Source organism: Phascolarctos cinereus, unplaced genomic scaffold, assembly GCF_003287225.1.
Source record: "Phascolarctos cinereus isolate Bilbo 61053 unplaced genomic scaffold, phaCin_HiC Scaffold_5;HRSCAF=322, whole genome shotgun sequence".
Taxonomy (NCBI): domain Eukaryota; kingdom Metazoa; phylum Chordata; class Mammalia; order Diprotodontia; family Phascolarctidae; genus Phascolarctos; species Phascolarctos cinereus.
In genome coordinates, this window is record NW_027555958.1 from 249983832 (window position 1) to 249999289 (window position 15458).

At 41.6% G+C, this 15458-nt stretch overlaps 1 protein-coding gene across 1 annotated transcript; it reads left to right on the forward strand.

Annotated features, from left to right (window-relative positions):
* The first annotated feature begins 7772 nt into the window (after positions 1-7772).
* Positions 7773-8712, forward strand: LOC110202604 (olfactory receptor 2V1-like). The gene is given in 2 exon segments (XM_020978838.1): positions 7773-8204; positions 8206-8712. Coding segments are annotated over 2 exon segments (939 nt in total).
* Positions 8713-15458: the final 6746 nt, after the last annotated feature.

Below are 15458 nucleotides of genomic sequence, written 5' to 3' on the forward strand. Positions count from 1 at the left end.
TGTCTTTTCCTTTTTTTTGGGGGGGGGTCGATTAGTTCAGGCCTGTAATTTTACTGTTATAAGTAACTTCTGGTGAGGGGATTCTGTTTAGCAATGCCAATTGGTAACTGTCTTGCAACTTGACCATTTTAGATAGTTGCCTGGAACGCTGAGAGTCTAACTTGCCCAGAATCACATAGTCAATCAGTGTTAGACGTAAGACTTGAACCAAAGACTTCCTCACCCTAAGACTAGCTGTCTACTATGCTAGGCTGCCTCTTACAAGGTAAATAATAGTTCAATGTCACAGAAGAACTATATATGTTTAATTACCAAATCAATGATAGAGGCAGAAGAATAACAGAATTTCAGTGTTGGAATGGTCATCTGGTTGCACTTATATCTGAATCAAAATCTCTTTTATAACTGCTGCCAAGGTCATCTGGCCTCAGAGGAAGATGTCTAGTAATAGGGATTACACTGGGCTGAGAAGACTTTTCCACCTTTTTATATCTCTAATTGTTGGGGAAAGTTTCCATATATTGACCTGAAATCTGCTTGTCCTGGTTGTTCTGCTCTTCCATATGGCAGCCATGGAAGACAGCTTCCTTGGATCTTCTTAGTCAGTCCTTTCATTCATTCATTCAACAAGCAATCACACCTACAATGTGCCAGGCACTATGTTAGATCCTGGAAACAGAAAGACAAAAGCAAAGTAATTTCTGCACTGATGGAGTTTACATCGTGACGTCCAGGGAAGATGATGTGTACGTAGATAAGTAAATACTACGGCTGAAGTAGTTTGTGGGATGGGGGTAGGAGATGATGCTCACAACTAGGGTAGTCAGGGTAAGTCTCATGTGGCACTCTAGTTGACACTTGATGGAAGCCAGAGGTTCTATAAGATGGAGATGAGGAAGGAGTGCATTTCAGCAGGAGACAGAATGTTGGGAAGAGAGAATACTAAGTAGATCATTTGGGCTGCAATATAGAGTACATGAAGGAAAGGAAAGTACAGTAAGACTACCAAGGTGGGCTGGAAACTAATTGTGAAAGGCTTTAAATAACAAACAGGAATTTCTTCTTTCTCCTGGAGGCAACTGGCTCTAGAGGGCTAGAGGAGCTTTTTTTTTGGGGGGTGGATGGGGGTTAGGTGGGGAGGGTAGCCTGGTCGATGCTTTAGCAATATCAATTTGGCAGCTACATGGAGTATTGATCAAAGAGGGGAGACAATGGAGGCTGGGAGGCCAATTAGAGGCTATTGCAGTGGTCCAGGTGAGAAGTGATGAGGTATTAGAGTGGTGATCATATGAGCGAAAAGAAGGGGAGACATGTTGTGGACTTGGGGTTGACTAGATTTGGCAATTTATTGGATAAACAAAGTGGGAATGAAGAGTTGGGGATGATTCTGAGGTTGTAAACCTGGGTGACTGAAAGAATCTTGGTTCCCTTGGCAGAAACTGGGAAGTTAGCAATAGCCTTGGGTTATTGTAGAAAGAGGACCAGTTCTGTTTTGGACATGTTGAGCCCAAGATGCCTATGAGACATTTAGCTGGAAATGTCCCAAAGTCAATTTTCATGATGTGGGACTGGAGCTCAGGAGAGAAACTAGGGTTGCATATATAGATTTTGGAATCACCTGTATGAACATAGTTAGATCCATAAGAGCAGATGAGCTGACTAAGAGAAAGACTTTTCAAGATGGAAGAAAACCCTAGGCTTTAGGGGGAGTCATCTAGATTATGATCCAGCCAATAGTCTTGAAGAGGCACTTCCAGACAGGTAAGAAAAGAGCCAGCAGTGAGCAGTGTCATGGAACCCAAAGATAAGGGGGTGGTCAACAGTGTGAGGAGAAGGGAAGAGGCCACTGGATTTGGCAATTAAGAGATCAGTGGTAAAGTTGGAGAGACCAATTTCAGCTGTGATGAGGCCAGAAGCAGAGCCAAAGGGGATGGGAAGTAAGTGAAGGCAACGCATCTAGGCTATTTTTTTAATTAGGAATTTGGCTGCTGAGAGAAGGAGAAATATAAGTCATTAGCTTGAGGGGATGGAAGAGTCAAATAAAAGTTGGTTTGGTAAGGAAAGAGGCTAAATATCCCTGGCTTCTTTAAGTGATTCTCATAAAAAGCAGTCAGTCACCCAATCAGTCAATCAACAATCATTTATTAAGCACTTGCTACATACCAGGAACTATACTCAATGCTAAGGATACAAAGAAAGGTAGAGATAGTCCCTACATTCAAGAAGCTTACTTTCTACAACTGGGATTTCAATTACCTTGGTATTTCTACTCCTAGATTTTTTTTTCTAAGTCTATTACTTTATTTTGCTTTGTCTCTTTTTTTCTTTTCTAGCATTCTGGTTTTTTCTTCAGTTGTTCTTTTTTGCTTGAATACATTTATTCTGTTTTTTTGTTTGGTTTTATTTTGTTTTGCTTCTTCCATTGATGGCTTTAAGTCTTCTATGTTGCATTTATTTTTTGGTCCAGGTGAGGGGGAAAGACTAATATAGAATTTTCCTTTAATTCTCTAATGAGTTTGTTATTTGGGGGCATTTCTTCCATTGCTTCTGTTGCAGACTCTTCTCACAGTCCTGTATTAGTTTTGTCCCTTTGTTTAAACGTTGCATAATTAATTTATTGATTTGTAGAGCTTTCATTAACTTACTTTTCAAAACTTCATTTGCATTTATAAGCATTTATTCTCTTTCCCTTCCACTGCTCCCAAGTGAACAATTAATGGAAAAGAAAAACCCTCATGACAAATATGCATAATGCAGTTGAACAAATTCCCACATTGGCCATATCCAAAACTGCAAGTCTACATTCTACATTTGAAGTCTATCATCTCCCTGGCAGGAGATGAGAGACCTATTTCATCTTCATTCCTCTATCATTGCACTGATCAGAGATCCAAAGTTTTTCAAAATTGTTTTTTCTTTATAATGTTCATTTCATTGTACAAATTGTTCTAGCTTTGCTCATTCTCCTCTGCATCACTTCATAGAGGTTTTCCCAGTTTCCTCTGAAACTATCATTTTTGTGGCATTTTCATTTCACTCCATTTATATAACATAATTGTTCCCTGGATACGTGGGTACTGCTTCCAATTCTTTGCCACAACAAAAAGAGTGGCCATACATATTTTTGTGCTAAATGGGTTCTTCCCTCTTCCTTTGGTCTCTTTGGGATAGAGGCCTACCGTTTTCAATCACGCACTGCCTCCCACACCACACTCCTTCCCCCTTCCACCTTCTGTGGGGTTTTTAGACATGCTTTTCTCTAATTTCTTGAAAGGCAGATAACTTTGGATTTAAGATGAGGTCCTTTCCCCATCGGGTAATAGAGATAGCAGTAGCTGAGGGTACAGGGGACAGTATCTTTTACAGAGAAGGAGCAAAGAAAGAAGTGTTATGAGAAGTTTTGTGGGGTAAAGTAAATCTTTAAGGTCAGCTGTCTATTACTGAGGCTGCTGTTGGGTAGAATTGGGGAGCTGGTTCCTGACTTCACATTATTGCCAGAAATCCCAATGAGCTGCACTTTTTGATATCATTTTGTCAATGCAATACTACTAAAGACAGAAAACCCACCATCTGTGACACATAGATGTTTATTCTGTATATGTCACATTTATTTCAATAAAAGCTGAAATCTTCCAATGAAACAGCAGTTCAGGGGAGCACACACTTTCAAATGCAAGGAGCTCTCCTTCTTGAAGTTAGACTATTGCATATAAATGCCATATTTCTGCTTTGGTCACAAGATGGTTTTGATAGTGGAAGAGGAAATAAGGAAAAGCTGAGAAGCTGGGGCACTGTCTGAGAAGATGGGATGCCACTTTGGTGGTAGCGGTGACATTTTCTGGAAGCAGGGTCAGAGCACTAGATAGCAGGAGGATACTGAAAAGGGACCAAGTTACCAGAAGGAGTGGTTGGGATGTAGGAAATACAGCTTCATAGATTCACTGGAAGCTTCTCTGAGATTATATCCCAAACAGCTGAATTTCATCAAAAGGTGGATAAACTGATGAGAGGGGTGAATGGCTCTTGGAGCAGTGGACAGGAAAACTTTAGTCCTTTGATATTCTGAAAGATCTATGATGTCACAGGGTACGAGTACACCCTTCTGTCACTACAGTTCACAGCCCCTCCACATCTCATCCTTTGCTGTGGTTACTCATCACTCCATTTCTAATAATTGGCATCTCTCTCTCTCTCTCTCTTCCTCACAGCACCTTCCAGCCTACTAGCTTAATGTTTCACAGATGAAGGCGAAGGGGGGAAATTTTGGCTCCAGAGAGCATTTCCCTGTATTTTTTTCTGAGCCCCAAGAGAAGGTGTCTTGCTTAATGAATAGAGCTGTTCCCTTAGCCAGGAAGATCTAGGTTCAAGTTCTACCTCTGACACACATAGGTTAAGGACTAGATGAGATTCCCTAAATGAGGAAATTCTCCCCACTGATACAGTTCATCATCTTCTCTGCCAAATATAGTATTAGAGAGCTGCTAGAGCAGTGGAGATAAGTGATTTGTTGAAGGTCATGGAGGTAGTGTATGTCAGAGACAGATTGAACATTAGTTTTCTTGGGCGAGACTGTGTCTGGGAAAATAACTTAACCTCTCAGGTACACTGGCAGAAGGAGTCCTCCTACTGAGAGTTCTCTACACAAGTAAAATCATATGTCCAGTGCAAAAACAGAAGATCCTAATCACTTTCTAACATCTCAAATATATACATTTGTGTGTGTGTATGTGTGTATTTTATATTGTTTATTTCTGTACTAATTTCTTCTACCTTCTCATGTTCTCCACCACAGTATCTTTCCTTCCTTGTTCCTGTCTCTCATTCTGTCTCAGCTCCTATGTCTTTCCTCCCTTCTGCCCTTGCTTCAATAACATTTATCACCACTTAACAGGGGTGGAATTACATGGAAAGTCCTATGAAAGCTACTTGTTTCCCCTGCTCCTATGCCTGTGGTGTCATTAGGTGTTGCTAGTTAGCTAGAGACACCCATAGACAATAGTCTCAGCAATTAAGCTATTCAAAGGTAAGGATGAAATAAATAATAACTTTCTCTCACATTTACCTTTACTTCACTATTTAAGGTCAATACAATATCTTCTTTCATCCTCAAAGGCAACTTTGTGAGGGAGGTTTTACTATTTTCCCCAATTTACAGATGATGACACTGAGGCTAAAGAGATTGAATGACTTGCTCAGGATCATACAGCATCAAGTGTCTGAGTTGGGGTACAAATGTAGGTCTTCTTGACTCCAATAACAATGCTCTATCCACTAAGGAAACTTGTCTCCCCCCCCCAAAAAAAAAGGTAAACTTTAGTTAATATTGCCTTTTCTGTTAAAACTATGATTTTTAAACTTATTTTCCATAGTTAGTATATGTACATTATAATTCTCAGCTTGGGCACTAAGCCCACTCTCTCTGCCTAAGGAGTATGGCATGTGGTTCACCAAAGTTCAGTCCTGGGCTGTAAGGAGAGGGTCACAGGGGTAGGCTTCCTTGCTCACACATTTTGGCTTGTTAAACCCCACCCCAGCACCAAGGGATAAATTACTTTAAGCTTAGTTTTTCGGCTGCTGTCTAGGTAATCCCAAAGGAATAAAAAAAGATAGTCAATGTACTTTATGAATCAGGAATAGGACACGTATTTTATTCCTACCAAAAAAAGAAAAGAAATGCTAAACATAAAATTGACACAGGGAATTAAAACAGAATTCAGCAGTCTCCCACAAAGTCCATCCTTTTTGACAAGCCAGGCCAGAAGCTTTGGTCACTTCCTCTTGTCCATGATCATTGTCTCTGATGAAGAAATCTCCTTGTCAATTCACTCCATGGACCCAGGAACCCCAGACTTCTAACACTCGCCTGGTAGCCTCTAATTCTGGACCTGTTCACCTGAAGGTTGTTGCTTGATCATAAACACAAAGCAGAAAAGATAGCTGGGGGCCCTACCTCAAATTCTGACTCCTGTGACCTCCCTAAATACTAAATAATTTGTCCCCCAGGATACCTAGCATGAAATTTAATGATCCTGAACATGTGAGAAGAAGGAACCTAGCTCCCCTCTCTTTGGAAGCAAGTGTTCCCAGCACTGAACCAGTCCCTACCACATGCCAGGGGGCAGATAGTACCCGGAGCAGCATTGCACCCTAGCCCCTATAGGCCGAGCAGCACATTCTTAAGATTGGAATAGAATTATGGAGTTGGGAGGCATATTTGAGATCACCCAGTCCAACCCTCTCCTTCCTTCCTTCCTTCCTTCCTTCCATCTTTCTAATCAACAGGTCTTCAGCCCTTATTGATGAATCACAAATAATAGGCTATGTATTAGAATTAGATTGTTGACTGAGGTTGGGCTTAAAACTTCGCATATTTGACCCATGCATGGTGAAAGAAACTGGTTTTTCATGGTAATAGAGTAAATTTTTTTTTCCTTTTAGAAAGTGAGACATACACACACAGTACTTTAAAGAGTACCAGAGCCATATTAGTTTATTTATAAATATATACATATAAATGTTTGCTGTTTGAGAAATTGAGTTCTAAAGTGCTTTATTCCCTAGAATATATAGTATTTGGTGTATTATTACACCATAGGTCCATATTACAGGTGAGGAAACTCAGAGTTAAATTACACAGCTCATAAATTTTTGAGATGAAATTTAAGCATGGATCTTCCCTCTCCACATTTAGGTTTCTTTTTTTTATTTTACTTTTTTAGGCAATTGGGATTAAGTGACTTGCCCAGGGTCACACAGCTAGTAAGTGTCAAGTATCTGGTCTGAAGCTGCATTTGAACTCAGGTCCTCATGACTTCAGGGCCAGTGCTCCATCCACTGTGCCACCTAGCCGCCCCATTTAGGTTTTTTTTTTCTAATTGTACCTCTATGCCTCCAGGCCTCAAGAATTGGGTAGTCAAGGTTACAGGTGAGTGGTCCCAAATCCAAGAACTGAATAAAGTAGCAGAGGACTAGCCAAAACCAAACAGAATCACCATCTCTTGATGCTAAAGCAGTTTTGTCCTCCCATAGCAAAGGGCAGCCATCTTCTCCTGCCCTCGCAATCTCTTACTAGAATTTTTTTAAAAGAGGCAATGCTTTTTTTCACCTGTCTGTTTTTAACCTTTATGGACATAAGTGAACAGGTTTTGAAACTTACCTCACACAGTTGTTGCAAAGAAAGTGCTTTGTAACTGGGGCCCTTAAGAAGCTGCTGGGCAGATATTCCTGGAAATAGAGGGAGGATTCACAAAAATACTCGTCATTTTATAGTTTTTAAAAAATCTTTTTACATTTAATCCTATAGGCCAAATTTGGCCTGGTGTGGCCTGTGAATTTATTAGGGGAAGTAACTCACTAAGAGAAAATTCCCTCTGCAATTGCAGATCAACAACTATATCTTTCAATAATATACCCAAACTTGATTTCCCCTTCATCAGTGCTTTGATCCATTTATAATAATAATATGGCAAGTCATTGGTACGGTGTACAGAGTGCTGAACCTGGAATCAAGAAGACCTGAATTCAAATCCAGCCTCAGACCCTTATTAGATGTGTGGAAAATGAAGATTATAATAGAAACTACTTCCCAGGGCTGTTATGAGGCTACCGAGATATTCGTAAAGTGCTTTGCAAACCTTCAAGAGCTACATAAATGCAAGCTATTACCTATTATGTATAAAGTGTTTTCCTCATGCAGTATGCAATTTTACACCTCCCAAATCTCATTCTCCCAGATCTCTTCCTCCCTCTCATCTGTTCCTTGCTCTAGAATCATGGAATGGAGTGGAAACCAGACCCTCATCACTCACTTCGTCCTTCTGGGCCTCTTCACTCAAACTCCTCTCCACTTCTTCCTTTTCTCCATCATCATGACCATGTTCCTAGTGGCACTGACTGGTAATGGCCTCATGATCCTTCTCATCAACATTGATTCAAGGCTCCATAGTCCGATGTACTTCTTCCTCAGCTGGCTCTCATTAATGGACCTTATGCTCATCTCCACCATTGTACCTCGAATGGCTGTGGACTTCCTATCAGGCAAGGGCTACATCACCTTTACAGGGTGTGGGCTACAAATTCTCTTCTTCCTCACACTCCTGGGGGATGAGTGCTTCCTGCTGGCTTTCATGGCCTATGACCGCTATGTGGCCATCAGTAATCCACTGAGGTACTCTTTGGTCATGAACAAACGGGTCTGTTGGCTCCATGGTGGCCTTTTCTTGGCTCTTTGGTCTTCTAGATGGGTTAATCCAAGCTGTCTTTACTCTTCTCTTTCCCTACTGTGGCTCAAACAAGATTGATCACTTCTTCTGTGATTTGCCTGCTATCCTCAAGTTGGCTTGTGCTGATACTTCCCTCTATGAATCCATGATCTATGTCTGCTGTGTCCTCATGCTGCTCTTGCCTTTCTCTGTTATTTCTGCCTCCTACATAAGCATTCTGGTGACAATTCTCAAAACGCATTCAGCTGAGGGGAGACAAAAGGCATTTGCCACTTGCTCATCCCATATGGCTGTGGTCACCCTTTTCTATGGGGCAGGTATGGTCACATATATAAGACCCCAGGCATACCACTCTTCCAAGCAAGATAAGCTAGTGTCTGCTTTCTACACCATGCTCACACCCATGCTCAACCCTATCATCTACAGCCTAAGGAACAAGGAAGTAACTGGGGCCCTTAAGAAGCTGCTGGGCAGATATTCCTGGAAATAGAGGGAGGACTCACAAAAATAGTTGTCATTTTACAGTTTTAAAAAAATCCTTTTACATTTAATCCTACAGACCAAATTTGGTCTTGTGTGGCCTGTGAATTTATTAAAGGAAGTAACTAAGAGAAAATTCCCTCTGCCATTGAAGATCAACAACTATATCTTTCAATAATATGCCCAAACTTGATTTCCCCTTCATCAGGATCACAGACTGGATCATCTCCATATGGACCCCCCTCTGAAGTCAGCTGTCCAACTGTAATTGTTTGATATATCTTTTACGAGCCCCATTCCCTGACTTCTCTGTACTCACTGCCTCCTGTTCACTGACTTCCCTTATAGACAACAAGTGTAGTGATGTATCCTATAGAGTTCTAGTGCCCCAAAGCCTTTGGAGCTATCTTATTGATCAGTGCAGCCCAGGTACAGCTCCCGCTCCCAATTCTCCCCAGACTCTCTCTCTATGTGAGCTAGAATTGATTTATTCTCCCCTCCTGCTGACTTTGAGTCATAGAATACTTTCATCCTCTCTGTGGAAATCACTCTGCTGTTTAATGCATGGGGTTTATAGGGTAGGAACATTGTATAGATGGGGCTTCTTCCCAGCTTACGGAGTAGAGTGAATCCATTGTTTGTCAAGGAACCTACCTATATCTTCTTACTGGTGGTACCCAACTTAGTGCTTGTTGGAATAGGGAACAGGAAATGAAGAGCAGGATGCTCTCAGAGAAACCGGAAAGACTTATGTGAGCCATGCAAATTGAAATGTACTGTGTACAAAGCCACGGCAATAAGGTAGGATGATTAGCTGTGAATGACTTAGCTATTCTTAGCAATACAATGATTCAAGACAGTTCTGAAGGACTGAAAAATGCTAGCCATCCCCAGATAAAGAAATAATAGCCTTTGTATATAGATTGAAACATAATTTATTTTCTAACTTTATTTTTCTTGAGGTTTTTTTTGTCTATGTTTTCTTTGACAATATAACTATTATGGAAGTGTTTTGCATGTCTACTCATGTATAACCTATATCAAATGGCTTACCTTTTCAAGAGGGAAGGAGGAAGGGAGAGAATTTGGAACTCAAAGTTTTGAAAATTAATGTTGAAAATTGTTTTTACATGTAAATTGGGAAAAATAAAATATTAAAAACATTTTTTAAAAATGTTGAAAGATGCATCAACAGTTACCTAGGTAACTGGAGCTAGTAAACAAAGTAGTTGAGTACAGAAACAGGCTCCCTATGTCTCTCTCAACGGCCATTCCCCCCTCCTTCTCTGCCCCCTTCCTATTGCGAAAGCGAATCAAAATGACTGCCTTCTCTTTCCTGATCCACAGAAGGAGGGGCTGGAGAGCCATTTCTCATTTACTGACTGACCATTCCCTTTCCAGTACAGTAGTAGTTCTAGGGTTTTTGAGAGGCAGCTGGATTTGGAAGTTTTGTTCTGTTTCCTAAATGTTTTTACTTCTAAGCCATTGAAAATATAATGAAACTTACTGGTCAAGAAACCTGAGCTGTTTGCTGTGTTAATGAGTGAACAGACAAAAATAACAAAAGAGAATTAAAACACAAATAAAAATCAAAACAAACAAGCAAACAAACACACAGGAGATATTATTTCCTGAGCCTACCTAGCCAAAGGTCACAGAGCTTGGGAGAGTGTTGATGTTAACTCCCCAAGTCTTGCAAGGCACACATGAAAATCATGAAGCATCTGGGATTGATAGAGGGCTATACCCGAGACAAAAAGGCAAGAAAAGTGTCAATCTGGGACTCCCAGATCCCTTTACCCCTTCTCCCTGGGGCTTTGAAAGAAAAGACCCAAGGTGGGAGGTGAAAGGATGACTGAAAGTGGTACTGTGATAGCCCGCCTCCTAAGGTCACCTTGCGTACAATTACCATAGCAACAGTGTCAATGCCTGAGGCTCTCAGCTTTGGAGGCCAGAGAGGCCTGGACTCCCTCCTGAGCTCCTGCTAGCAATTAGAATCACCTGGTAGACCTTCAAATGTTTGAAGACAGATATTATCAACAAATCCAATTCTGTGTCTTTTTTTCTGAAAGCTGAACATCACTAATTCCTTCAACTGATTCTCCCATGGCAGAATGTCTGGTCCCCTTACCACACTGGCTGCATTCTTCTGGATAAAGTGTAGTGAATCAGTCTAACTCAACATATTAGTATATCATGTTCCCCTCCTAACCAAGTCTTTTCTTCTTCAGACTAAATATAGCCAGTTCCTTCAACCAGTCCTCCAATAACTATAACATAGTGTTTCATCCTCTTAGCCAAAGGGTCCCTTAAAGAAGGGTCATCCTTTTCTAGACACTCCAGTGTGTAAGAACTCTATCTATAATGTACCTATAAGACACAGCATGGCATAATGAGAAAAACAGTCCATTACTAGTCAGAGAACCTGGATGTAAATCCTGATTCTGCTACTTGTGGTCTATGTGACTCTGGAGAAGACACCTAACCCTTAGCCTCCATAAAATGATGGTGTTACACCACCCTCAAAAGTTTCAATTCGATAGATAAATAAAGGCTGCTGATGAGCTGGGGAGGGGAGACCCAGTACAGAGTATAAGTTGAAGAAGGACTTCCTGTGGATGAAGAGGTTCTTCAGATGTTCCTGTGTGTGGATGATTTTGTGCTTATTTCATAAAGCCCTGGAACACTGCAGAGCATACTGGAATGTATCTGTCATTACTCAAAACAATTTGGTCTGACAGAGGTAAGACCAAATAGGTGAAGAATGCCTACTGTCCGGATCGTAACATGCATATGTGTGGACAACTTGTGGCTCTGACTGTCCCTCAGTATGTCTATTTGGGACAGAGAATACAATTGAACAATGAATTGGACTAAGAATTAATCAAGACAAGGACAATGAACTAGATAGCTTTATAGAAAATTGCAAAGCTTCTTCAATGATCTCAAACCACCCACACAGGCAAGGACTCATCCTTTTCATACAAATTTAACAAGTATACTGGGTGAAGGAGGGCTGTAGTGCTGCACTCTCTCCCTCACAGGTAAGGGTCCCATCTGCTCAGGATCCAAACATGTGGTCTGGACTGTGTTCAAGTCTGGATCATCTAAATGAAGTTTCAAAGTCCCTTTCTTACCTCCTCACCCGCAGCTCAGAACCCCAGGGGGAGAATTACTTAACGCTCAAGTTTTGCTCACTTCTAGGGTTTCCACAAATTAGAAAGCTCCTCATTTTACAATATGAATCAAATATGGTACCTCTGTGTGTCTTAGTTTTCTCATCTGTGAATGGGACATAACAATATGACCCACCTCCTAGGGTTGTTGTAGGGATAAAATGAGATAATATTTGTAAATCACTTTGTAAACTATAAAGCACTACATAAATATGCTAGCTACTAGTAGTAGTAGTAGTAGTAGTAGTAGTAGTAGTAGTAGTAGTAGTAGTAGCTACTACTACTACTACTACTACTTATTTCCTTCACAAAAGGAATGCTTAATACAAAAGATTTTTGCACTTGGGCATTAACAAAAGCTTAGGCAGGTGACAATAACTGCCGGTATACTTACTGAGCTTTGAAAGAAATGTAAGTAATTGTAACTAGTGGCATAGGAGGTTGAGATTTTAAAATCAGAATGTAAAACAGTTTGCAGGAATGCGGAATGATACATTTCATGTCAGCTCTGTAGCACCCAAATAATCCTGCATATTCACACCTTGATGCCAGCCAGGTCAGAGCTTGAAGTGCTTGTCTTCTATAAACTCCCCAATGAAAAGGCCCAGGGCAGCCACCTAATCAATTACCACCTGGCTGCTCTCTTAAACTTCATCAGTCTCTCCAGAAACTCATCTTCCTGAAAGATGGAATCACCTCTGAAGCTCACTCTTCCTCAGTACCACCTTGCCCCTGGAACCCTTTTCTCCTTCTGATTGCAGAGGGTAGGGGGTGGACATCAAAGAACCTCTCCCAGGTCTTCTATTTAAGGGTGGCTCAGGGCACCATTCATCTGTAGAACTACAAGGTCTCCCTTCATCCTCCCTTGCTTTTCAGAAAAATGGTTGTGAAGTGAAGGAAGATTTGAAAGGTGAAAGTCTATTATCTTCCCCAGTTGCATTGTGAGCTCCTTGAGGGCAGGGACTATGTTTTGCTTTTCTTTGTATCCTTAGCATTTAGCACAATGCCTAGCACATAGTAAGTGCTTAATAAGTGTTTACTGACTGACTTACAAGAAAGACTGAATTCAAGCCAGCATCAAGGCAGGACGCAGGATCACAAAAACAAACTCATAAGGTTTCTTCCAATACTTTGAAATCCAATGTTCATCTCAAGATGGATGTTCTGTCAACAATGATCAGGCAAAGAAACACAAGGCAGGAGAGGCCCAGGCATAAGCTCACTTAGCTGATTCCCTCTACTCTAGCTGCCACAGGGAAGCAATAGACCTACTGCTGGGTGGAGAGGAGCTACCCCTATTCCACCTCTCACAGGAAGTCCCAGACTTTCACGATGCCCCCTGAGAGTCAAAAAGAGGAGGGACAGGGGTACAGCCATTCTTTTTAAAGAACCACCTAGTCACAGGCTCTTCCTTTTTGATGGCCAATGAGGGGTTTGCTTCATTATACCCAAACACCAGAGTCCTTCAGTGCTCAGCCATACACAGCAGGCCATAAATAGCCAGTGGCGTTGCCATCCCCAAAGTGTCAGACAGCTAAGCCAGCATATACAGTCAGACAGAAGCAGCCAGGGCAGCTCTGTGCATGCCATGTTATAGAAACATTGGACCCAGTGTCCCTATGTGTCAGCAAAACCTGGAATGTAACAGTCTCCAAAAGGACTAAAAGTGAATGCCCTATAAAGGGCAATGGAAAGGTAAATGGTGGGTGCGTGCAAAGTTTGAGAAAGGACAGGCACAAAGAACATAATCAAGGAACTGTGTGATAGAAGGAAAAGATGTTCTGGTCTCATAAGGAGGGATCAACTGTGGATAGCCAGAGTCCTCTGCTGCTATACTGGTGTCAGGGGAAAGTTAGGAAGTTCTCTACCATGTTGGGGAGACACTGTCCCACTTTGGCAGTTCATCGAAAGATGTGAACAAGAGTTGCCCAGCATGGGTAGGCATGGATGGTTAGACATGGATGAATGGATGGTTTGTGATCTGTAACATGGGAAGGAATTTCCAAACTGAGATTACAAATGCATTTGAGTGTCCCCAGCACATAGCAAGGCTATTGGCACATTGTGGTAATTAAAATATGCTTGTTGCTTGGTTGATTTGGAGCTGATCTTACAGGCAGCTGAGTCACTGGGTTTTTGAGTTGCTGAGTTGCTTAGCCAGACCTGTGTTTTAATAATATTAGTTTGGCAGCTGAATGGAGAATAGGTTGTAGGAAAGATTGGAAATAGGGAGTCCAGTTAGGAAGATATTGCAATAATCCAGCCAGAGCTGTTGAGAGCTTGAACAAGGAGAAATTTTTTAGAGGCAAAGTTAGAAAGATTTGGCAACTGTTTCAATGTGAGTGGGGAAGTGAAGGAGAGGACAAAGTCAAAGATGATTTTGAGATTACAATCTTGGTGACTTGGAAGGATGGCAGTGCCCTCAACACAATTAGAGAAGTTTGGAAGGGGGAGGCTTACAGAGGGGAGATGATGAGTTTCATTCTGGACAGATTGAGTTTGAAATGTCAATGGGACACTGAGGTGGAGATGTCTGGCTGGCAGTTAGTGATGCAGAGATAGATATAGAAATTCTGGTAGCTATTATCTACTGATTTCCTGTATATTCAGTGCCTGGCTCCCTCAAACAACCTAACTTCCCAGCTCCTCAACAAGTCCCATGTCCTGCTCCTCTGCCCACTGCAGCTACAGACAGATCTTGCCATTATCCACAAGTCCATCACCACGCTCATGAACTGTGAAGTTATTTTGTCTGATCATAATCTGTTTCCATTCTACCTCACCCTCTACCATGCACCTCCAAACCCCATTTTTCCTCCTCACCATGACCCTTCACCCATCAGTTCTTTAACAAGCCATGACCCCAGCACTAGCTGCACTCTCTTCCCTTCCCCAGCTTAGCCTCTTCATGAACCTCATCTCTAGAGTCTTGTATCCTCTTATCATATCAAAGATTTTGCCCTGCCAAGCCTCAGCTTTGGATTGCTCTTGCTCAAGTGCTGCTGAACAAAGCTGGGGGAAAATTGCATCATCCTGTTACCTGGGTCAACTTCAAATTTATGTTACATGATCTCAACTGGGCCCTCATTGCAGCAAGTGATTCACTATCCCAGTTGCTAAAGTAATTTTCCCAAACTTTTTCATCCTTCCTCAAACTTCACACAATGTCTCCTCCTCCCCACCAACTCATATTTCACTAAAAAAATTGTGGCCATTTGCTAAGAGCTTCTTTTCATCTCCTTCCCCTCTCACATCATTCAGGTGTCTTTCCCCACCATGTCCTCTCTCATCTTTGTCTCACATGAAGAGGTGGCCCTTCTCCTCGACAAGGCAAATCTTTCTACATACACAAGTGATTCCACCCCATCCCATCTCCTCCATCAGATTGTCCCCTCTATCATCCCCATTCTCTCACTAGTCTTCAATCTCTCCTTGTCCACTGGCTACTTCCCTACTTCTTTATAAACAGGTCCATATCTCCTCCAATCACAAAAAATCCTCACTTGTTCTATCCTATATCCCTCTTCCCTTTTGTGATTAAACTCCTTGAGAAGACCATCTTCAAACTGGTCTTTGCTTC